Source organism: Gopherus flavomarginatus, chromosome 4 (assembly GCF_025201925.1).
Source record: "Gopherus flavomarginatus isolate rGopFla2 chromosome 4, rGopFla2.mat.asm, whole genome shotgun sequence".
In the NCBI taxonomy this organism is placed as follows: domain Eukaryota; kingdom Metazoa; phylum Chordata; order Testudines; family Testudinidae; genus Gopherus; species Gopherus flavomarginatus.
Genome location: NC_066620.1, coordinates 61,390,553 through 61,415,872, shown reverse-complemented (window position 1 = coordinate 61,415,872; position 25,320 = coordinate 61,390,553). Strand labels below are relative to the sequence as shown.

Below are 25,320 nucleotides of genomic sequence, written 5' to 3'. Positions count from 1 at the left end.
CCCAGCCCAAGCCGCTACTGAACCAACGTCACACAAAACCAAGGCAACCACCCAAATCGTCACTGAGCATATGCACTAAAAGTCTTATGGGTAAGAAGCTGGTTATGGGGCTAGACAAGAAGAATGGTCCAGTGGTTGGGGTACCCCTCGGACTTTGGTGACCTAAGTTCAATTCCCTGCTCTGACACAGACTAGCTGGGTGACCTCAGGCAAGTCACTTAGTTGTGTGGTGCCTCAGTTTCCCAGATGTCAAATGGGGATAACAGCACTTCACAGGGGGTGGTGAGAATAAATCCATCCAAGACAGTGAGGCGCTCAAATCCTATGGTAATGGGGCCCACATAAGGACCTCAGATTGCAAGATATCCTTATCCCTGTTTTCCTGGGGTGACTTCAGAAGCATGAATCTCACCTCCTGTCAGAAAGGTTGTTTGTTTTAGCGAGGCCTGACACGGGCTCAATAGGGAGGGAAGGAATAATTTGGTCTCAGATGCTCCAAGGCATATGAAGGGAGCTGGAGTAATGAGCTCACAGCGCTCAGGGAAACCTCCCTTGAGTCTCTCTCCTCCCTTAGTAGGTGCCACTGAAATCTGTGGGGAGCTGTTACCCAGAAGCACAGGAATAACCACCAGCCCAGGGACAGAAAAGACAAGTGGACTGAAAGTGTGTGCACATAAGGTGTATGGAAAAGAAGGAAGCTGATAAACAGCTTGCACCAAAATACAGGGGCCACAACTAGACTGGCAGCGTGTGTGTGCAGGACAGATACAGCCCTGGAGAAGCCCAATACTGGAACAGCAAGAGCTGGTTGCTGGGAAGGAGTGAGCTGCAGTGACAGAGCTCTCTAGAGGTTCAGGCTGGAATAAGAGGGGGTGCACTTAAAGTCAGGATTGAGAGACTTGATAAGAGTTGTGCTGGGTCACAGCGGGGGTTTCTGCAGGGCGGGACTGAAGGGCCTTGGCAGAGGGGATTAGTATGGGGGTGGGGAGGAAATGATGGCATGGAAAGGTAGTGCAGCAGATGTGGGTACACAGAGGGCCTCGATGCTCCAGTTGCTTTTGGGGTGAGATGTCATGAGGATACAGTGTAAACCAGGAAGACACTAATCATGCATGTTAGTTTGCATTTGCCATTCATCACCTACAGCTGTCTAATTGTTGAATGCAATTACAGCAATGACAGTGGCTGTTTTTACACAAGGGACATTTGCTTTCTTCTCTCTGGTCAGCTGATGGTGTTGTTTTCGCCTGTATATTACAGTTACACTGCAGATCATTTGGGACTCAGCTGTTAGCCGACTGAGGCATTTGGTTTAGTCTCAGGAATGCTAGAGTGTGAGATATCATACACAAATCTCCCACAATGCCCTATAGATATAATTGCTAGCTGCATATTAGTGAACGGTATCTAAGTATCAAGGGATAGCCTTATCCACAAAAACAACAAGGAGTCCAGTGGCACCTTAAAGACTAACAGATTTATTTGGGCCTAAGCTTTCCTGGGTAAAAAACCTCACTTCTTCAGATGCAACATTCTGAAGAAGTGGATGTTTTACCCAGGAAAACTTATGCCCGAATAAATCTGTTAGTCTTTAAGGTGCCACCAGACTCCTTGTTGTTAATATGGAGTTAAGATACCTCTGAATGAGATGGCGATTAGTCAAAGTGTCAGCTAGAACAAAGTCAATGTATTAGGAGAGTACTGTGCAAACCTTCCCATGAAGCTCTGCCAATGGACCTCAATGCCAATGTCCCCTTGGAGAAGGGCATCATGGTCCAGTGGCAACCTGGGTTCAATTCCCTGCTCCACCTCAAACTTTCTATGTGACTTTCTACAAGTCACTTAGCCTCTCTGTGCCTCAACTCCTCATCTGTAAATTGGGGCTAATAGCACTTCTCTGCCTTACTAGGGTGTTGTCAGGATACATTTATAAAGAATGTGAGGTGCTCAGATACTCTGGTAATGGGGGCCACATAAATATTTATGATAGACCTGACCTGCAGCTCCCATCCCTGTTTATTCCAGTCCTGAGTCCCACACAATTCTCTTCAGTTGCAACCTGCAGCCACGCTTCCTGCTACTCTGTATCTGGGACTCCCAAACAGCCCTGCTAATGCATCTCATCCCCACACTGCTATAGCCCTGTTATAGCAGACCTGGTCCCCTCCTGACCGAGCAGGATCAGAAGCGCTCTATCAAAGAGTGGCTTTGTGCAATTACATGCATTTAGAGGATGCCGTAGAGTTTCTCTTCAAGCAAGATTTGACCCCAAGGTCTCCAGAGTGGAAAGGCCAATATATGATCGCCTTTAGCACCCCCCCCAATTATGTTGATTACAGTCCAGGCTCAGAAAAAACTTCCAGACCGACAACTCAATGGAAATCCATCCCAAAAGGATACCTCCACAAACCAACTCTCATTTGTAGAGATTCAAAGGGTGCCACCTCATTCAGACACATTAGGAAACACACCAGAAACTGGCAACTTACACGAATTTTAATAACTCTTGTTTTTGCTCCACAGTTCTTCTTGAGCAGCATCTTCTGGAAGAGAAACAGAATGCAAGGATTAGTAGCACTGGTGTGGTGGGAACAGACACAAAGCCTGCATGGAGTCACTTTACGTCAAACAGGATGGATGGTTCAGAGAAGTAAGATAAGACAGGAATACCAGATTAGACCAGTGGTCCATCCAGCATACTGTGTTTGATGGTGGTCAATACCAAGTACTTCAGAGAACGGTGAAAGAAACCTTCTAGAAGACAATTACTGAAGAATTCGCCCACCGGGGAAGTTTTTTTTCCCTACTTCCCATCAATTAGTGATTCTCCTGAAGCAGGAGAGTTTATATTCCTTTTGGAAGAAAAAATTATCCTATTTAATGTAAGTGTGGATGTTCCCATTATCCGTATTTATTTTTATTTTATTTATGTACAGTTACATCACAGATTTTAAAAGCACCTACCTGTACTCATGGCTCCAGGTTCCTCTGGCAGGTATACAAAAAGCTATCACACTTGTCATAAAATATGGAACCATACACCTTGAACGGGAGGAGTTTTGTTACTGAGAACAGTTACAGAGACAACCAAGCTTCCACATAACTTGTGTCGCAGCTCTGTCTCCTTTGTTCACCAGGAAGTTTTATACAGCACCCAGAAAAGTAGGGGCTGAATAACATCAGAGTTAGTCCAAAAAAATCTGACACAAACTTCTGTAGTTGGAAAATAAGAGCTTTATTGAAAACTAAATATTTTATGGAAAAAAATTTCAGAGAAATATTTCAATTTTTCAAAATGAAAAATTTGAAGGAAACACCAGTTATTTGATTTATTTTTGTACATAAATAGTGGATTTCCCCCCCTTTTGGTTTTCCACTTTTTAGTAGTTGGAAAACAGTAACAAAGTATAGAAAGGTGTTTTCTTCCTCACTTTCCTACACTTTGCTATTGTTTTTCAACTTGAAAAACGTTACCCCACTTTCTGTCTGATTCCCAACTTTTGCCAACTGGAAAATAGTAACAAAGTGAGAAGACTGGGGTACTCCTCAGTTTTTCACACTTTTTTTAAACCTCTCTCTTCCCTTTTCCAGTGTAAAAACAGGCAAAATACATAAAGGGGGAACAAAGCATCTGAAAACTAAAATAAAAAAATAAAAAACCACAAACACTTGGTTAAAAAAACCTGAAACAAAAGTAAACATTTGAGGTTAAAAAAGTTTTTTGTCCTGAACAAAAACAACAAATTCCCATGGAAACCAAAAATTTTTGATCCACTGGGAAAAAATCATCCCATTTTTTCACCAGCTCTAAGTAATCTACTGCAAGTAAACACTTTTAAAATGCTAGTACAAACAAAGAAAACAAAGCAACTTCTCAAAACTTGGAAAGGGAAGAAAAAGCCACCCACCACCAGCACAAATACCAGGGCAGGGCACTCAGCTCTCCGCGAAAACATCCCTCCTCAGATACCTGGGGAAAGAGATGGATCTTGCAGTATGTCTTGAAAGCTAATAGATTTGGGGTTATTTGGACCAAGTACATTTCAAAGTGTAGGTGCCCTGAGGACTGTTAATAGCTGACAAATATAATCAGTTACTTGCCTGAATCCACCATTTTCACTGGCCATCTAAGGGCTTTGTCACAGCTACACACAGGGCCGGCCTTAGGATTTATGGTGCCCTAGGCAAGATTATTAAACTGGTGCCCCTGTGCCTGATCTGCTCTTAGCAACACAAACATAAGCTTATAGTATTGGAAAACTTGCCACATTCACATTATTAAAACCAGTTTAACTTAATTAAGCACACTGTAATGCTGACAGACTAGCACTAAAGAAGCAGCACTATAGAAAAAATTCTGATATGAAAGAATGATGCAAATAATATATATTTTTTTAATTTATCAAAATTTTATTGGAAATTTATATGAAGAGGTATTGAAACAAAGATTTGTTTTTAATTAAAAGCAATCTTTCTGTCTTTTTTGGCTGCAAAATCAGTAATAATGTCATCGTATGACAAAGACAAAGTCGTGTCTTGTTCGATCGCAAGAATAGCAAGACCAGTCAAGCGTTCCTGACTCATTGTAGAGCGGAGATAGTTTTTAATGAGCTTTAGTTTTGAGAAACTCCGTTCTCCTGATGCTTCTGTTACAGGAATTGTCAGTAGAATACGAGTGGCAATGTACACGTTAGGATATATGTCAACAAGTTTGCGGGTATGAATAAACTGTACAATGTCCATCACCGATTTTGCATGTGGCAACATGGATGACAGTGTACTCAATTCTTCGTACAATTCAAGTCCATTTAAATCAAAACTATCACCGTGCTTCAGGAGGCTCTCTAGATTCTTGCACTTTGTCATTAGTTGCTCTTGTTTTCCTATTTTGTTGAATTTAGTTATGTCATACAAAAATCCAAACTGTTCATGGTGTACTTGCAAGGTATTAAACCTTTCATCAACAGCAGATACTGCTTTATCCATCACAACATTAAAAAATTCAACCTCAAATTTCTTTTCTGGATCGTCTATGGGCATGATCTGCTGTACAGATTCTTCACAAAGAAGTGTCCCTGGCCTTTTTAAGTCATATTAACTATGTATTTACTTTATGAAAGTTGGAGAAAACATTGTGAAAACGTAAAACATTGGCTGCCCAACTTCTGGGCTGGCAAAAGTTATTCTGACTCACAGGGAAAAAAAAAAAGCAGGAGAATCTTAGTACAACATATGGTCACTCTATATCAGGGGTCGGCAACCTTTCAGAAGTGGTGTGCCAAGTTCACTGTAATTTAAGGTTTCTCATGCCAGTGATACATTTTAATGTTTGTAGAAGGTTTCTCTCTATGTCTATATTATATAAATAAACTATTGTTATTATCTGAGGTCTTGGCCACCGGTCCTGCTCAGGCCACTGCCAGCTGAGTAAATGAAACTCCAAACCGGCAGCGGGCTGGTGGCTGGAACCCTAGACAAGGATCCCAGGCCCTGCTCAGCCCGCTGCTGGTCTGGGGTTCTGACCACCAATTCCTGCCAGCCAGGATCCCAGCCGCCAACCCCCCCCTCAGCCCGCTACCAGCCTGGGATTCTGCTCACCCAGGCTGGCAGGAGGCAGAGTGGGGCTGGCGGCTGAGCTCCTGACTGGTGTCAAAGTTAGAATCAGGACTCACAATTTGTCAGACCACTCTGTTTTATTAGCACAGCGCTCTGCCAATAACATTCAGAATATGTGAGCAGCCATGCAAGGCCAAAATAGTCTTATTTATACAGATAAAAGAGCGGGAATTAGACAAAGGAACAAAGAAAGCAAAACTGTAAAATTCACCTGGGGCACAGCATGCATATTTTACTTTCTTACTAACTCTTTATGGATCTGAGGCTAATACTTCACCAATTGCCCTTAAATGGTGCAATTGTTCTATGTGAATGTCTGTATTCCTGACACCTGGATTGCAACATTCCAACAGTTTTTCTTAAAGGTACAGACAGCATTTCTTTAATCCTTTCTATTTTTACAATATAATTTATTCTACTTTCACACTGGCAAGGGGCTGGCAGCCGGAACCCCGGAGTAGCAGCAGGCTGAGTGCTGCTGGCACCCCAGACTGGCAGCAGACTGAGCCACTCAACCCCCCACCGGCCCTGCTCAGCCTGCCACCAGCCCGCTCAGCCCGCCACCAGCCCACTCAGCCCGCTGCCGGCTGAGTGAATGGAACCCCAGGCTGACAGCAGGTTGAGTGGTTCAACTGGCCTGCTCAGCCCACTGCCAGCCTGGGGTTCCTTGGGGGTCCCCAGGCCAGCAGCAGGTGCTGAGTGGGGCCGATGGCTGGTATCCCAGCTGGCAATAGGGCAGCAGCCGGAACCCCCGAGCAGTGATGGGCTGAGCCGCTCATCCTGCTACTGCATACCATCAAAAATCAGCTCACCTGCCACCTTTGACAGGTGTGCCGTAGGTTGCCGAACCCTGCTTTATACACTAGTAAGGAGATGAGCATATTACAGTTGTTGGAGGGCTCTTATCAGGAGTAACAGGCTATAGGAAAGTCAGTCAACATTTTTTGTTTCTCTGATGAAAACTGACCCACTCCCTGCCTCAAACCAAACCTGTCACTAATAATTGTCAACAACTTAATTTTCTGTTTTTGGCTAAGATATTGATTTAAAAAAAACACTGAAATTGGATTCAGGATTGTTATTTGGGGCTTTGTCTTATATAGGCACCAATTACTCCCACCTAGAGTGACCAGACAGAAAGTGTGTAAAATCAGGACAGGGATGGGTGGGGGTGGGGGGGTAAAAGGAGCTTATATAAGAAAAAGACCCCAAAATTGGGACTGTCCCTATAAAATAGGGATATCTGATCGCTGTACCCCAATCCTCTATCCTGATTTTTCACACAGCTGGCTAACCCCAGCCAAGCCCTGTGTGACATTCCAATCCTGGCTGCCTGCCGAGGAAGTGAGTTACTTTCACTTTCATTCCTTAGCAGGCAGGCAGCCAGCCTCCCCTCCCCCCCAGCACCTCACCCAACCCAGCCCTGACGGAGGGGAGGGAGGAGAGAGAGAGGGGTGCTCCTGGGGAGGAGGGAGAAAGGAGGGGGTGCTCCGTGGGGCAGGGGGGAGAAGAATGGATGTTATGGGAGACAACAAAGGATACTGGTTCCAGAGCCAGAGCCTGCCTCACCTCACCTCACCCGGGGGGAAGAGTCACTCTCACAGGTGAGCTCCTTCCCCAATCCCTACCCCCTCCCCTTCCCAGAGACCCCCGCAGCCAATCCCATTCCTCAGAGTGTGCTGCATTCGGCTCTCTCTAGGACCCAGCAGCCCTGCTTCTACACTGTCTGGGCTGCCTGCAGAGTGGTGCCCCCAGGCAGAGTGAGGCCCTACGCGGCTGCCTATTCTGCCTATGCCTAAGGACGGCCCTGGCTACACATTAGTTCCCGCCCCAGAATTCTGCCCCTGTAACCACAGCCTGGGGTGTTAGTGCAGCCCCAAGCTCTCTAACCCTGAAGGGACTCCAGCAGCGATTAGCACAAACTAGGTGAAAGCAGACGAAGAGAACTGCTGAACTAACCCAGGCCTGTGCCATCCGGCTCAGAGTCATTCTTTGGGGAATTCCTATAAACAATGCAGGGCTCCATTCCCAGCACTGCTGCAAGGGAGTTATTGTAAACTTGGTATTTACGGAGAGGTGACTGCCTGTTTTTAAGACCCTTCTTGATTGCTGAGTGAGATGAGGGGAGGGCAGGGCAGGGCAGGGAAGGGAACCTAATGGGGCTAAATGTTCTTTTACAAAGAGACCGACTGCATGGTACAGGGTATGCAGAAGCAAAGAGTTGTGGGGTCTCACAAGGTTTTGTAAGCTTCTCTTACAAAGCCACTGTGTGATGTCTCACTCTCACCATATCTACCTCCCAAGCTCTGAGGAGAGGAACTGCCTACAAGGGGGAGCAGCATGGTCTGGTGGTGAGAGCTTAGGTTTTCATCCCACCTCTGAGAGGGGAATGTTGCTAAAGCAGGGAACTGGGCAGTCAGGACTCCTGGGTTCCAATCCCAGCTCTGTTATAAACTGTGTGATCTTGGGCAAGTCACTTGACTTGTCCATGCCTCTGTAAAACTGAGCTTATACTTCTCAGCAATCCCCGAGGGGGGCGGGAGGGGGTTACAACACTTAATTCAATGATGCCTGTAAAGCATTTTCCACAGCTGAAAGGAGCTATAGAAGAGCAAAGCATTGTCAAGCAGCCTGCTTAGCCCAGCCCCTGCTTGCAAGAGGCAAGCATGGTACCTCTCAGTCTCCCCTGCACAGCTTCCACTGATTCAAGATGGATTCCTTTACTCCAGCAAGGTACCATGTATTCAAATCACATCATTCCAAATAGCCAGCTTCAAATTAGCATGGACACCAAGGCCCTGATGTTTACTCAACCCAGCCCCTGACTAAATGGGGGATAATTCATTGTGACTGCAGCTGCACTTACGTAAGTATCTAATACTCTTAAAGAAGAAGCCAAACATTACTTGACTAAATACTACATATTTTAATGAACTGGCTTAGGGGGGAGTGAAGAGATAGATGGATAGACAAAGCCCAGTGAATGGAACTAGTATTGCTCAGCTGTCTCATAAGCCCTATACTGCTAACAGATAAATGGAGATTCTCTTTTACCTAAAGTAGTAGGGCTAAGCTTTAAGAGTGAGAAGATCTTAGTTCCATCCCTGCTTCTGCTATGAAGTTCCAAGTAGCTGTGGTAGACAGCATGTTGGTAGCTATGAAGTCCTAGGCAGCCATGGACTTGTTACTTGGTAATGACCTCTCTGGTATGCCCCCTGCTGGACTTTCCCTGGTACAGAAGAAAAATGTAAGGATGAGATAACTCCAAGAGGGTCTGAGGTTTGGATAAGAACTGGTGCATCTCCGTCCCTTCGATTCTCTGCCTGTCACACATAATGGTCTAGTCTCCTGTGGGCTGTAATACTTTGGTCTCATTTTAGTTGTCAGATCAAGTGTGTGGCTGTTGAGGGGTGCGGGTGGCCTGTGATGTACAGAAGGTCAGACTAGATGGAGCTGGTGGTCCCTTCTGGCCGAAACTCCATGCCTCTATGTGTGTCCCACCCAGGCTCTTGGGTCTGCAAAGTTGGGCCATAAATCTCTGCTGTCCGGCTTCTGCTAGGGAGAGCAACTGTGTTGCAGCGTTTCAGCTTTGCCGTGAGGATCAAAGAGGTGCAGAGGGGCATGAAATGGTGGGGAATTAAATGTTTTTGCCCCTCAAAATAAGGGTGGGTCCAGCTGTTATTTTATCCAATGAAATTTCTTGCTGCTTTGTTCCTGATAACGCTGCCATCACCCCTCTCCATGGAGGGCTGCAGCACCCTAGCAAGATACAATTACAAAATAAAGTCAAGCCTCTTTGTATGGTTTTACATCCTTCTGGTTCCCTGTTCCAGAACCAGTTCCCTGCCAAGCCCAAGCGCTGCCTTTCAGATTAGGAAGCTAAAGCATGCTGCTGCCTAGCAACAACGTGGGGACTTTCCAAGGCAGCCCCTTCTCATCCTGGCTCTCTAGAGCTTTTGGTCCGGCTCTGAGAAGCAGAGACTCATTAATTCATAGACACATAGGTAGAGACATGGCTGAAGTAACATTAACGTAGCTGCATGACTTGGAGCAGCTTAAAGCTGGGGGAAAGGCCCATAAGAGAGGTGGCAAGCCCAGTTACCATTAATTTCCCATTTTGCAGATGGGGAAACTGAGGCAGAGAGTGGTTACATGATTTTCCCGCAGTCACAAACTAGCAAATGAGTGACACAGCTGGGAATAAAATTGGATGCTGATTCTGAGCCAAGACTATCCTTCCTTTGGCAATAAAGGAATGGGATGAAAGAGGCATCTTTCCTCTACCCAACCCCTCATTTAAACTGAAATGTCCTTCCTGTCGACCTCAAATTGGCTGTAGGCTTTAGAAGCTGAACTACAGTTATCAGAGCAATGGAGAACATATTGTAACAGGCCAGTGGCTCCCAAAGTGAAGGTAAAAACACATTGACTGAAGAAAAGAAAAGTTTCTTCCAGGACTGCATGCTGAGCCACTCTGAAGTGAAGGCTGAATGAGCTGACTGAGGGTTAAATTTCTGAGCACAACGTAAGCAGTTCAGCCTAAGAAATCCTCCCACCCACTCCACCTCCTGCACACAAGAGCACACACAGTGATCCCCTTTATCCCAGACTGGGATTTAAAAGAAAATTGCAGTGATTCAATACAAACACTTTGAGAGTTACATAGCCACTGAATAAAATATTGCAACTAACCCATGATCCCCTAGAACATGGCTGTATATCACAGCCATTCAGAGTGGCATGTAAACAGCAGAGACAAAACACTGAGCCTGCTGCTCTTAAAGCACCACCCTCCTAAATACTTGTGCTACAGCAGAAATCTCCATGTAGGCATTAGCAGTATAGAGCCTATGACATGTTTTGGAGCAGTTCTGTTTCTGTCCAGTAGAAGTCACTGCACGTTTATGTTTATACAACCACACACAAGCTACCATACTACCAAGTTCTTTGCAATCTATAGTAACAGACAAAAGACATAATTACCCTTTAAGTTAAGTTGCTTCACTAATTAACATGAATGTTAAAAGATACGAATTCTAAATCATGTTACAGTTTTTAGAAAATGGACACTTAAAACTATGGAAATGAACAGTGAAAGGAAAGTGCCGTGGCTTAATAATCAAATTCACTTGCAGCTGAGACAATCTCTTCAATGTACAAGTGTAAAATATCACACTACACTTTGAAAACCAGCCTTAACTCTCTACCCATATGTCTATTTAGCCTCAAATATGTCTACATGAAACAATTTTTAGAAATCTTGGTTTCATTTTTACTATCTTTACAACTTAAAACAAACCAAAATAGATTGTTTTGTTCTTTTTTTTAAACCGCTGGGCTTCTTTCCACTCCAAAGTTGCACTCGGTAGAACAAAAATTGGTTTTTACATCAATTTAGTTAAATTCGTGCAAACTCCTGTGTGAAGAATCTTAATTCAGTTTAATATTGGTTTACATCAATTTAATTTAAATGAACAAGAGATCAGTTTAAGATCAATTGAAATAAACCAAGTTGAAAGTGAATGGAGAATGTCCATCTAGAGGTTTTGCACCAGTTTAATGAAAATGATTTAAAAACACACCTTGTAGTTTAACCTGCTGTAACTATATGTGCAGATCAGGCCTTCGTTATAATATGAGGAATGTCAGATCTGCCCTTCCCTGGTTTTGTGGAGGACTGGGAGTGGTTTCAGCTTTTATTGAAGGTGTGTGGGTTTTTTGTCAGGGGTTGGAGTTAAATAGGTGTTCACAAAGAAGCAAAATAATTTAAACAGTCTGATTAAAAACCACTTGTCCTCAGCCAGGTTTACTTCCCATGCTAGAGAGGATATCATACCCTTACTAGTTCTCCAGTAGTCCATAGAGTCTTCTATGAAAAACACGGAAGGCAACATCTGGTTTTCTAAAGTAAAAATAACATGCAGGGGAACAATTGTTGGAAAAGGACTTTTCAGGGTTGTTTTTTTTTAATCCATCATAAAGAAGTAAAAAAGGCAGAGACCATTTTCCCCACTTTGCGAGTCACCTTTAAAGAAGCCTCCGGTGTCTTGCCCTGTGCATTCTGCCTTCTAAGACATCGACTTTAACTTGTGAAGCAAAGGGAACGTATGGCACTTGGAGACATCACTGTAACTGGCCATTACCCTTTTTAAGCATAGCAGAAGCTTTTAAACTTGCAGAGAGTGGGGATCAGGAGGATTTTGGGCTGAGAGAGAAGGGAGAATATTGGGTAAGCAAAGGCGAGAGGAAATATATAAGAAGAACTGGATGGACCCATGGAAAGGTTGAGGACTAGATTGCTCAGGGGACTGGCAATGGGCAATCCTTTTACCTCTAGATCAACAGGCTAAATTAGACCCAGGGCATTAGCTGTGGAAAGCCACGGTCCTCCAATGGCTCCTTGGTGTCCGATGCAAAAGGAGTGGGGGGCTCACAGTCCAGGTCCCACTGGGTGGGCATCCACATCACCAAAACCATGACACATGGCCCCCTTGTTGGCAGAGCCATCAGAGAAGCAAAGGACTCAATGGGGCCACCAAAAGAGCTCCCCTCTTTCCCTCAGAGGTGGGATGAGACAGATGGCCAGGGTGGGAGAAGCTCTCCTTGTCCAGGGTTCAGCCTCCAGGGCTGTCACTTTTCAGGGGCACTAATCCACTTTACAGACAAGAACTGCCGCTGCCAAAAAGTAAAGTGCAGCATGTGACCAGGTGAGGTTCCTCTAGGGCAACCACAGTGTCGCTCCTCTGCAGGCGCTCCAGGAGAGCAGGACACCAGACCCATCATTAGAGTGGGAACCCACCACACCCCAGCCAACGGCACCAGCGAAGGAACAAAGCGACTCCATCCCACCTCCCCAGCAATTATTGCGTCTGGCCCGGCGTGCCGAGGGTTAACGTCCGTGCAAGGGAGGGAGCAGCTGCAGCGTGGCGGACAGATGAGGTCAGGCCCCAGCACAAAGTGGCTATTGTGAGGCAGGCTGCTGCTGCTGCAGGCTTCTGCTTGACCGAGTTCCACCTACCTCTCCCCACGTGGCAGGGCGCAGGCAGGGTCAGGGTGCGGGGATGGGATGCCCGTGCCATCTAACACGCTGCAGCCTCACCCCATCAGCACAAAATGGATTTCCGCTGGACTCTATATAAAACAAGGCCAGAAAAAATGACTGGGGACATGGGGATAGGCCATCTCCAATAACTGGCCAAGGACTGCCCTCCCATACACTGCCCTCCCTGCCAGAAGCTTGCCGGGCACAATCAGAGCTCAGCATCAGACCTGGCTCCTTCAGGTTCTCCTTCCCCTGCCACTCCACAGTTTCTCCATAAAACCATCTCAGAGCCTGACTCCCTGCACCTTGTGCAGTCATGTACACCACAGCAGAGCGGTACCAAGCTGCCAGATCACAATCAGGAGCGCTCGAACAATTTGTACAGCGGGGGTGCTGAGGGCTATTGAACTAAACTGTAAACCATGTATGTGATGGAAACTACTTCGAGTGTGGGGGTCCCGCAGCGCCCACAATTCCAGCACCTCTGATCACAATAGTTGTGCTTTGCACTGGTGTGAATCATTGCGCAGGGTGCAGGGCAACAGAAAACCACGCCTCACTTGTCTCTTCATTTCATTTACTTGGCAAGAGATTTCCCCAAAGCAGAAGGCAGGTTTCATCTTTTTGTGAGTCTGGAGAGAACAAAGAATGATTTCCCTATTGTCAAGACTTGGGTTGGGTGTTTGGTTTTTGAATTCCTTAGCACTAAGCAATGTTGCTAGAGCTTGGGCACAAATGCTTCGATCTGGTGAGGAGCCTATAATGCAAAAAAACACATGGGGGAAAAGGTCAGATTTCACTGGTGTAAATCTGGAGTAACTCCACTGGCTCCAGATTTACACCAGGTAGTGGGATCAGAATCAGGCTCAGACTGGATAGTGGGGGGAATCAGAGAGGCAAGTCGACAGATGCAGATTAGACAGATTATTAATTAGCTAGATTAGATTAAACAGATAGGAAGACAATAGATGGACCATTTTGCTCCGCTCAACACAGGAATCAAGGTGGGTTAAGGAAGGCAGGCTAAGGCAGCTTTTCACCACTTTTACACCTCCTCTATTCTCAGGGCTGCCTTAATTTACCCCAGGCTACCCCTAGGGGCCATTGAGGCAGCTGGGAATAGCCAGAGGCCAGTGTCACTGTGGTCATGTACTCTTTCCCTCAGCTATGCCCCTTACAGCAGGAGGAGGTTACGGGAGGTGGAGGGGTGGGAATCAATCCTTTGCTCTAGCCCAATTCCACTGTATGAAGGAAATTCCCCACGGTGGAATTATACAAACCGCCAGGTTTGTATAATTTTTTGGTGGTGCCCAGAATGGGTCCAAGATGAGCCATCACGTCCATAGGATGGGGCCCCATGCTTCAGGGGGATGTGAGGTCCAGGGCAGCCTGGGTGATTAGTGGGGGGCCTGGCACTGGCAACAGCGAGCGAGCCGGCCCCAGCCTGCTCCCCCCTGCCCTGCCGGCTCCCAGCATCAAGGAGTTGGAAGCCGGAAAGAGGCAGGGAGGGGGCTTGGTGGAAGGGGTGAAATGGGGGCAGAAGGGGGTGGAGCAGAGGTGGAAGGAGGCAGGGCAGTGGCTTGGGGGAAGGGGTAGAGTGGGGGCAGGGCAGAACCGAGGCAGGAGTAGGCGGGACAGAGTGGAGCAGGGCAGGTAGGGTCCGTGTTGCTCGCTGCTGCCATTGCCAGACCCCCCAGTAACCCTCCAATCTGCCCTGGACCCCACGGCCCCTTGAAGCATGGGGCTCCCCAAAGTGCATGGCCCAGGGCATTGCCCCGGTCCAGCCTATGGAAGGAACGGCTCTGAAATTATAAGCCCAATCATTGGTGGAGCCAGGCCCACGTTCCTGAATATTGGTGGAGCATGGGCACCACAGGCTCATACAACTCGCCGCCTATGTTTCCCAATGGCTAGATCCACTGGCTTTATGGCTAGCACAACAATGAACCAAGCTCTGTGAGCTCATGTCCCACACTTGGACTTGGGTCCCTGCCCAGGGCTAACACTGCAGGGTGCTGTCTTTCACATAAAATGTTACACCAAAATGTCTTCGACCCAGCTCTGGGAGCTGCTCAACTAGACCTTACAGACATCCTGGGACTTTTGGAAAAGGAGTATGGGATAATTCAGTTGTCCTGGCCCATCCCCCATCTTTCTGTCTTGCAATAAAATAGATTCTAACATCCCTGGCTGCATATGAGCTATTGCTGCATGTTAAATGGCTGCTGGATTCACCTACACAGTCACCGCACTGGTAACCCTACTGGAATATAATACACTATCAGTCCGTAACCCCGGGGAGAGGTGGGTAGGGGGTAATACTAGAGTAAGCTGCAGTGATTTTGACCTTTACCATGGAATACCATTGAATTTCTTTAAAGGAGAATTAAAGAAACAAGGTGGGCGAGGTAGTTATCTTTTATTAGACCAACTTCTGTTGGTTCAAGTTACACGCAGCTCTTTTTCAGGTCCCAGAAGTTGATCCAATGAAAAACATTACCTCACTCACTCTAATAGCTTGGGACCAACACGGCTACAGCACCACATACATGTGAGGGAGTATCTCTTTCTTGTGTACGTATTATTAATTATAGGTTTCCCATTATGCTTATCTCCAAAGATAGTATCTGAGTTCCTCAAAACCATTGATGGACATGGCATCACAACACCCACTGGAGGGAAGGAGGGAAGTATTACCACCCCATTTTACAGATGGGGCAGCTGCTGAGACACAGAGCTTAAGGAGCACATTTTCCAAAGGGTCCATTAAATGTGGGAGCCTTCATTTTTGGGTGGCATATTGGGCCTGCATTTAGGAGATATGAGCACCTACAGTTCCCTTTGATTTCAGTTAGTAGTAATGGATCTTCAGCATCTCTGAAGATCAGATCCTATGTGTCATCTGAGGTTAGAGAGTCAAAATCAGAGGGCACATGAAAATTTGAGCTTAAGTATGGAGACGCAACTACTTTACTACACACAAAATTCTTCCCCACCCCACCCCAGGGAGAGGATAAGAGACTAAACAAATCACAGATGATGGATGTTAGTCACCTTACTTAATGCACTGCTGGAAGGCGCTCAGATGCTATCATGAGGAGGACACTGTAAGAACCAATCTAGAACAGAACAAAATAGACTAGAACCCTAATTTCTGCATCACAGCTCAGTGAGGTCTGCAATCTGACAGTGCTTCTGGATCCCACCTGTTTTTAAAATCCAAGATAGCATCAGTGACACCAGACAATTCCACAGACTTTTTTTGGGACCACCCTTGAATATCACTTGGAAGCTACAGCTAGTACAAAGTGCAGTTACCCACTTACATAGAGCTATGATCTCTCTAGGGAATGGATTGGCTGAATGTACATAAGTGACTGACTCTCTATTGTTCCTGGATTGTCTCTATGACGTATGGGCTCCAGGTACCTTTATAGACAGCTCATCTCCTTATGCACTGCTGAAACTGGCAAGATCAGCAAAGGCATCTTTGCTAACATCCCTAAGATTTGATTTCTGAGGCCAGGGAGCTGCACATCCTCAGGGGAGAGTCCTCAGCTCTGCATTCACTTCCTGATTTGACCTGACAATTTGGCCTGTGCCTGTTGATCTGCAGAGCATGTCATCAAGTCCATCTATACACTTACAGCCAAATACTAAAGTCATTTCTCAGTTTTCTCTCGGGCCTTACGCAAGCAAAACTCCATTTGCTCATGGAAATGCCCTGTTTGAAAAAACAGACACCTGGAAGGTTGAAAAATAAACATGGAGGAAGCATTCATTAAATCCCTTTCACTCCAGCTCATCTGTACAGTATGTTCCAAGATTAGCCACTGCTTAGACAACAAGTTAACTCTCCTGTTTGCCAGACTCTGCTGAAAAGTCTGGGGCTCTAGTTTCACAGCTGTCAAGTCTGGAAGGGGGCTCTTCAGAAACAGCTCACAGGCTTCTGATTCATTGTTGCCAATGTGACATTTCCTCCCCAGGTTCCTGGTGCCAGGTCCAGTGCAGTCCACAGGGAATGTCCAGTCTCGCCTAGCATATTATCTGATGTCTACATGGTTCATCTCACTTTTGCAGTCACCGCCAGAGACCCTTGGAAATGTTAACGAATAAGTCCTGGCTTAGATGTGAGCTGCAACCCTGCCAGCAATGTTTCCATTGGTGTAACAGCACTGCCAATGGCAGACATCTGCGCCACTTTCTTGCTCCCTTTCAAGTGCTGCAGCACCACAAAAGAGAAGAGAATTCGGGGGTACCTCTCAGCCATATGTCCCAACATGTGCCCATCCAAGGTTTTCTTGTTAGTTTGCATGATGACCCTGAGTGCTGTAACACAAACCAGGCAATAGAGTAAATTAAAGTGTATATGTAGGATTGTTCCTTCAACAGCAACACAGGGACTTCTCGGGCTAGGGAACCTCCACTGCAGTCCCTGGACAGGAAAGAAATCACTGCAAGAACAGACTTCCCTGTCAACTGTTATCTTTTAGCCGGACATCAGGAGGGACAGAGTTCAGAAACTTCTGCTCCCAAAATAAAGGTCACTTACAACTTAAGCTAAAGGAGGGGCTTATTTAGGCTTCATGGGCAACATAATTACATACAACTGAGCAGGTTCTCTCCAGGAGAAGGAAGCATAGACACACACAAACAATCAACACAAATGCCTAGCAGTTGTACTGGGATTTCTAAAGTTAATCAGATATGAGTGCCAACCTGCAAATAGCACTGGGACTTAGAAGCAACACAGGCTGGGGCCACTAAGGGGTGACACTATCATCTATACTTGAGACTAAGCCCCTGCCAGAAAAGCAACCAGCTAACAGGATGCCCTTAGGTGACTGCATTATGCGCAGCACAAGAGGCTCAGGGATGTAATGATATGTCCTTGCAGTTATGCTGTTCAGGCATTAGAGGTCCCTATACTGCATAGATGTTTCTAAAAAGGGAATGGTCTTGGGAAATCAACAAAAGGTGGAAACGAATTCGTTTTGTTGGTAGTTTGCTGCTTTCTTCCACAGTAAATGCCTGCTGATCAAGGAAGTCTGTGGCCCTGTATATTATGAGGGGAAAAGTGATTACCTTAGCCTCAACAGTGCCCAGTGTTTGTTAACAGCACCAAAATGTACTCTTTTGGCGCCAAAATAAAATCCCTTCAATTGCTCCAGATCAAAACTTTCCCCTCCAGAACTTTAGGATCCTTTGCAATGCACTTCTTCATGTATATATGCAACACTGCCCTCTGCTGAATGGAAAGTCAGACCTGCTGATGCCTTTCTGCATACATAGCCCTCTAGTGGCTAGAGGACCCTAGTGATTATAAATAGTAGATTATACAGGTCTGTCGCATCTTAGGCGGGGGTTCTGTTCCGCGGTTATCGCATAAAGTGAAAACCACGTATAGTAAGAACCCCAAGCCCTTTAAATCCCGCCAGCAGCTCCATGGCGGGGAGCCCGGTGGAGCCCTTTAAATGCCCCTCCTCATCCCACCGCCGGAGCTGCGGGTGGAATTTAAAGTGCTCCGCCAGGCTTCCCACCCTGGTCGGGAGCCTGGAGGAGCCCTTTAAATCCTGCCCTCAGCTCCGGCAGCAGGATGGGAGGGCATTTAAAGGGCCCGAAGCTCCACGGTGGCTGGAGCCTCGGGTCCTTTAATTCGCCCCATGGGCTACCAGCCACCTCTGCAGCTGGGAGCCCCCTGAGTGATTTAAAGGCCCTGGGACTCCCAGCCACAGCTGGTGCCCCAGGACCTTTAAATCTTGAGGCCACGCTCCCTCTGGGACTCCAGGCCTTTCAGCGTAAAGGTGAAATCGCGCATGTTAAATGCGCGTAAGTTGCGAGAGACCTGTAATAGACTAGTACTGCGACTTAGGGGGCTAGCCTAGGACTCCAGAAACCCATGTGCAATTCCGTGCTCCACTACAGACTTCCTGTGTGACCTTGGGCAAGTCACTTACTCTCTGTGCTGCAACACTCCATCTGAAACTTGGAGACAATAGCACTTTCCTACATCAAAGGAGTGCTGGAAGGAGAAATACATTAAAAATTGTGAGGCACTCATGAAAAAATCAAAATTGAAGGAACCTCCAGAGAAAAAACAGAGGGTTTAAAGCCCCCCAAATAAGCCATTAAACCATCTGATTGCATACTGTATTATATTATAAAATATACCAAATAAGGTCTTTTATGAAAGCTTATAATATTCTGAACTTGATGGTCACTACAAGACACGTATACAGACCATGGTTATAAATTTATGAATTTGTCTGTATAGAAAACTGTGCTCACAAACTCCAACTACACTTCCCTGCAAGGTGGTGAACAGCTAAGCAAGGAGAGGCGCTTCCCAAGTCAGATGTCTACATGGAACTGGCTTCAAATAACCATCTAATGTCCAGCCCAGGACAAAAAATGATGGACTGTTAAAGTTAATGGGAAGATACTGAGACATCCTGGCAATCATCCGAGAGAGGGAGGAGAAAGGAAAAAGCCTTTTAAAAAGAGGCTTGGAATGGAGGCTGGTCATACAGCAACTGAGAACAGCATCTAGGTGGATCCATGAATGCTGGATCCCTCTTATAGCTAGTGGGTACTCTGGGAAACTGTTCAAAGGCATTAGGTAGCTTGTATTAGAAAAGGAATGTTGTCTAATACCAAAGTGTAAAGCCTGAGGTTGCATCTTTATGTTTATTTTCTGTGCAACTTGTATATGTTTGCTTTCCCTCACTATCTGATCTTTGAATCTGCTGGTTTTTTTATTAAACTTTTGCTTTATTTTTATTCTAAACAGGTCTCCATTGTGCAAACTGTGTGGAGTATGTGTGCCAAAATGAACTGATACCTGGAAGGCAGATTTCATGCCTTTGGAGGTTACAAATCGGAAGGGAATGGTCAACATGTCTGGTACTAAAGAACATGGGGAGGACAGATTTGGGGAGACCCAGTACAGGATGGGCTGTTTGCATCATACTGCAATGAGTAACTAGGCTGGTGAGCACCAGGCTGAGACCTTATGTTTGTGGTCTGGCTACTGGTGTCAAGGATCTGAACAGGGCCAGCGCAACCCATTAGGCGACCTAGGCGGTCACCAAAGCCGCGGACATTTGGGGGGTGGTGACCGTGGCGGCCGGATGTTCAGCCACCGCGGTCATCGGCAATATTTCGGGGGCGGGACCTTCCGCCGCCTCCGTCGGGGGTGCCATTTTGGGGGCGGGGCCTTCTGCCACCTAGGGCGCCAAAAAGGCTGCCGGCACTCCTGGATCTGAACCAGAGCCATATGGCATCACGGCACCCTGAAATTACAGGCCTTTACGGCTCTGTGTGGCACTGGGGGGCCATATAAGCAGATAGATTCTTCATTAGCATATAAGTAGCTGAGGCTGGTGTTTTGGAACTGTGGGTTCAGAGTTCTCTTTTCCATACCATACATATGCAAACTCCACAGAAACAATGGTGCCCAATGCTTAAGTCACATATCCATTACATACTCTGAAGAAATTTCTGTTATATCTGATTTATAAAACTTTTTGAAGAAAATAGGATCTAAATGTTAAGCTTTAAAATTATCTGAGAGCAAGTGCCCCTTTAAAGGGCAGGTGTACTCTAAAAAGTGGCTCTGTAAGCACCACTGACAAGGTATATTGTCTTGCAGTGATACCAGACCAAATCTACACACTTTTCCAAGGTTAGAAAAGGGTTTTCCCCCCCATTAACTGCCAGCCCTGAAACCTTTCCACTCTGATCTGAGAACCTGGTCTGATCTAGTCCTTTCTGACTCATTCATCACCTGCAATAAGGAACCTATAATCTGAATGTTGTTAAATCCAGCATTTATAATGGTGTTTCAAGTATTCACTGCTGTCAACTCTCATAATTTTATTCAGAGCCTTATAATATCAGGTTTTTTGTTTCTCAAAGCCCCAGCTGCTGGAATCAACAGACTACATGAGAATCTCAGATTTCACTTTTTTTAAAAGTAAGTTTCTAGCTGCTATGACTGCAGATAAAAGCTTGAAAACAAGAAGCAAGGGCAGCCTAAAGGCTTAGAAGACACATGAAAGCAATCCAATGGATAACTGTTTGTGAAATCTCATGATTTTTTGGACCTTGACTTACAATTTTTGAATGCATGTGGTTGGCAATACTGTGTATTTGTGTTTAATGGGACAGATCCCTGGGCCCTGAGGCAGCTCAAAGCAGCCAGAAGGCTTTCCTAAAGGGGAAGCTAGCACAGGGGAATGTCTAGGTGGCATAAAACCAGCATTGCAAGCTCTGTGGCACCTGCCTCCGTTCCCCTCCCCCACATATGAGGGGCATATGAATAGATTGTCAAGTAGGGGACTAGCATTTGGTTCAGCGGATCCTTGATCAGCACAAAGATCCCTATAATGGGACCTCTCCAGCCAGTGTAAAGTGTAGCCTTCACATTGCTCTGAGTTACACCAGGGTCTTTCAGCAGCTTCAGGTGACTTAGGACCATCTTCCTCACCTCTCTTCAGCTCAGGATCTAGCCCACTGAGTTTATGTTGCCACAGGCTGCTTTGTTAACCCAGCAGGCAGCCATTTATGGGGGGCAGGAGGTGTCAAAAAAAACCCACAAGATCTGATCTTCATCTAATATTTAAATGCCTGCATGGTGGAGCAGCTTTGAAGAGGCCAAAGCTCATTATTTTGACTGCATCAAGGACTCTGTGAAGCCAAAACAAGGCTGCATAAAACAGACACACAGGTTGCTGCTGAGACCCTGGGGTTTGCTTCATCTCCTGAGCACATGGTTCTAAGCACCGTCCCTCTCTCACAACATACACGCACCCACATAACAACACCCCGTCAATGTCTTAGCGAGCCTTTCACCTTCACATGACTGGGCTTGTTTATGAAGGATTAACTTCATTTGTGTATGCAAATGAGCACACTTTTGCATAAATAAGTACTATATTAGAAATTACAGGCCAGGATGATTAACAGACTGAAGGGACTACTTCTCATAGCATTATGAGCTACCAGGGGACGAGAATAATAGAAGATGACGACTAGAATAATAAATACAATAATAAATAATAGCAGGAAATTCCGGACTAACCCATTTGCTCTCCGCCATTCACTTGCCCCATATTCCCTTCTGAACATCATGTACATAATAACGACACAGGGGAACACACTGGAGTTGCTGGCTCACTAATAGGATAAAAGGATCTCACTCTCCAGTGAGCTAATCCATTTATAAGACACGTAATTAACCACTGTGTTTGCAGAACATTCTCCCCAGCAGTTGCTCGGCTGCCTGAGACTTGCACGAGGCCTGAATGCAACGGAACCCTGTCTGCACCTGCTTCACATCACGATTGTTTCACTAGCTGGCAGGGGGTTTAGGGCACCATCTGCGGCAATAGCACATAGGGCTGTGATGGAGTTTGATCTCACATGCTAAAAGGGCTAGCCCAGGCACCTGGCTGAGTACTCACTACAGAACACATAGGACTTGCTGTTCCACTGCCTATTCCTTTGTTTGTCTTTCAGTGCATGTATATATGTGGCCCTCACTGCTGTAGTCTCCAAGCACTATTTGGATCGGGTAGCATTTTACATCCACTTAGCTCCTTTCTAAATCACTGCAGGTGGTGCATGGCGGTGGAGAAACAGGCCAATAGGAGCTAGATACTGCAGGAAGCAGAGTGGGCAATTGGATAGGCAGCACTCTTCCCTGTACCCACATACACACTTCAATCCATACTGGACTGAGCTTCAGCAGTTATCCTTGCCCATGGCTGTTGGCACACATCAGGCGCCACACGTCACACCATTTTAAACTTCTCATGGCAAGAGAGATCTATTTGGACTTCATCAGACCTCTCTTGAACTTACTTCTGCCTCTCTTTGCCTAACTGCATCCTCTGCATTAGTGATCTTAGTGCATGTCAGGGTCTTATTTCAGTCAAGTTCATTCCCAGCACTTTGCCTGAAACAAGCTGCAGCCTTAGTGACACCTTTGGAGCCAAGATTTTGATTCAATCCATAAGAGCAATATTCACAGTACAGATGCAAATTTGAACTTCACATATTGCGTTCTGGTCCGCTGCGCGTGCCTATGTATTTTAATACAAATTATTTGGATCCAGACGTTTGGAAGGCAAAAGAAACCAGTGGCTGAATATAGTGGAGAGTTCTGTACTGCAGAACGAGCAATGTAAGCAAGTTTCAAAATGGCTAACTCCTGCTGCTTTCTATCTCACCCAACAGCCCCACCACACACCCAACAGCCACACTGGAAGGAAAATAACCTGGTGTTTTTCAACCTCTTGTGGTTTATGGTTTCACCCTTCTCTGAGGTCTCCCTGTAGAATATTCAGAGCATCTGCCTGAAGTTGGAGAGTTTGCAAAATGTAGCAAGCAGAGGGGAAGGATTATGGCAACATAAAACTCCTTTTAAGCACCCCATGCAGGATGACTCAGTTAGATATTCCAGGAAGAACACTGTGGCGATGATCAAAATTGGAGAAAAAAAGACACGGGCATACTTAAGAGGATCCTGTACTATCGCTATCTTCATCAGTGCACGATGTATTTTCCAAAAGGCCTGAAAGCATTTTCCATGATGGCACCAATTCCATCCTTGACAATTAGGCTCACTCCTCCAAAAAGCATTTCAAAAAGAGACAAGAAAGCTAAATGTGTGATTCAGGGAATGATGAGAACCTTGATTAAACTGAAAGAATGTTTTAAGAACACTCTGTGTTATAAATAAACTACAACCAAACTGCACCCATCATGATATCACAGCAACATGTCAGGCAGTGAGTACCTAACAAAACATTCCAGCTTTGCTTTGGAGGTTTGCATTAAGATATGCTGAACGTACCAACTTATCACCTAGCTGGGCACAGTGTGTTCTTTCTCTCTGCATCGGTGTGCATGCGTCTCATCTCTTTCTCCAGTACAGAGTGACACTAGACTCCTCAGCGGTAAAGGCTGAACCAAATCTTCCATTATAAACCTCATTATACTCCCTAATTTCCAACAGCTTCACCAAACCACCCTCCCTGCAATGTCACAAGTGTGAATTTACAGCAACACAGAATTTATCCAGGAAAATTGGACCGGGTATTTGAATGAAATGGGGCGGGGGAGGCAAAACCAGAGGTGCTCTCACTTTGTGGACATTTCCGCATTTCCACAGTACAGGCCCAGTTATATGAGCTTCAGAAATTATCTACCAACCTTCCAGATGCTTCCTGAACACCACATTCGCCCCATGCACCATTAAGCCAAAGCCTGCAAGAGCATCTGGCAAACAAACATACAAGGGGATTTCTACCCTACAGAGCTTGCAAACTCTGCAGGAGTAGCCAAAGGTCATGTCCGCACTAAGAAAAGGGTGTGTTTTTACAACAAGATAGCTAATGTGTTATAAAATCCTAATATAGGCAGGGCAAGCTGTAGATTTACCTTGATGTACCTGGGCAACTAGGGTTCACCTTAACCAGCTACACAGAGGTAAAACTACAGGTTGACCTGGCTACACCAGGATTTTACAAAGTTAACTATCTTGCTGTAAAAAAACACACCTTTTTTCCTAGTGTAGGCATGGCCACAGATTTTACAAAACAGACTACAGGATTCCTACAGCCCTTAAGAGAACGCCGAGCTTTGCAAGCTCATTCCTATCTGAGACCACTTTGTATAAGAAATAGGCATGGTATGGGGGCGGGGGGTGAAGATCTCCCAACTCTACTCTCCAATTTTTATTCTTTTCACTTCCCTTTAGCCAGAAGAGATTCTATATTTTCTTGATGTGTGACTTTAAAACTACAGTTTGCTTTTTGGGGGGTTTCCTTTAAACCACTGACCGTTCTCCACATTAACTGCATCTCAACAAACTGCTGTGTGTGTGGGAATAGCGCCCAGGTGAGATTTTCAAAGGCTCCTAACACTGCTCCCATTAACTCCAGGGGGAGAGGAGTTAGACCAACACTGAGGAGTTTAAAAATCTCAGCCTAAGGGTTCAAACACAAAGGTCCCAGTCCTACATGCAAAACACCCACTGATTTCAATGCATGCAAGAAAGGTAAGATGGATCCACAGAGGTGCAGTTTGGTAACTTTTAAGAGACTCCTTTGAACCAATAGGAGATGGGCTACCCAGAGTTAAGAAGCAAAAATCTAAATTACGAACTCTGCCCATGCTAGGACAGCTGCACTAGTAACAGCTGGGCTACACAGACTCCCAAGCCAAAGCTTTTCCAAAAGATTATTTCCTAGAGTATTAACTCTAGTTACGGGCCCGATGGCAAAGCAGTCCTGCCCATCAAACTGGAATGACAGAGACTCTCAAACTTGGCACAGGCAAGCTCTGCAATAAGTCTCTCTAATTCTGTCGTGGCACAAGGGGAGTGCAAAATCCTGGCATTACTTGCTAATCCCATATCGTCGTGAGATCATCCTGTTTCTACCGCTTCCAAATCCAAGCTGTGGTCATTCCCTCGCTCCCCAGTTTCCCTGCTGCTCTTCTTGAACCCAGGATCTCTCCTGGGGAGATGATGTGATCCAGACACATCTCATTGCAACAATGCTTGGTGCTGTCAATTAAGTGCAGGAGGGTGTTGGAGGGAACAGGTATATTAACTAGAGCAAAGATACGTCTTTTGGGGTTCTGCTCCCACAGCT

General features: G+C 45.8%; 1 protein-coding gene across 4 annotated transcripts in view; it reads right to left on the bottom strand.

The window, feature by feature from the left end:
• Window positions 1-25,320, bottom strand: part of LOC127048742 (uncharacterized) — a 78,072-nt gene that overhangs the window by 17,533 nt on the left and 35,219 nt on the right. The window contains exon 4 of one of the 4 annotated variants that reach the window (XM_050948632.1): window positions 2,490-2,543. The exons of 1 other annotated variant lie outside the window; for it this stretch is intronic. In XM_050948632.1, the coding sequence (XP_050804589.1) occupies window positions 2,490-2,543 (54 nt within the window). Of the gene's footprint in view, window positions 1-2,489; window positions 2,544-16,867; window positions 16,988-25,320 lie in introns of those variants that run through there. 2 more of the 4 variants (XM_050948633.1, XM_050948635.1) reach the window with 2 other exon arrangements.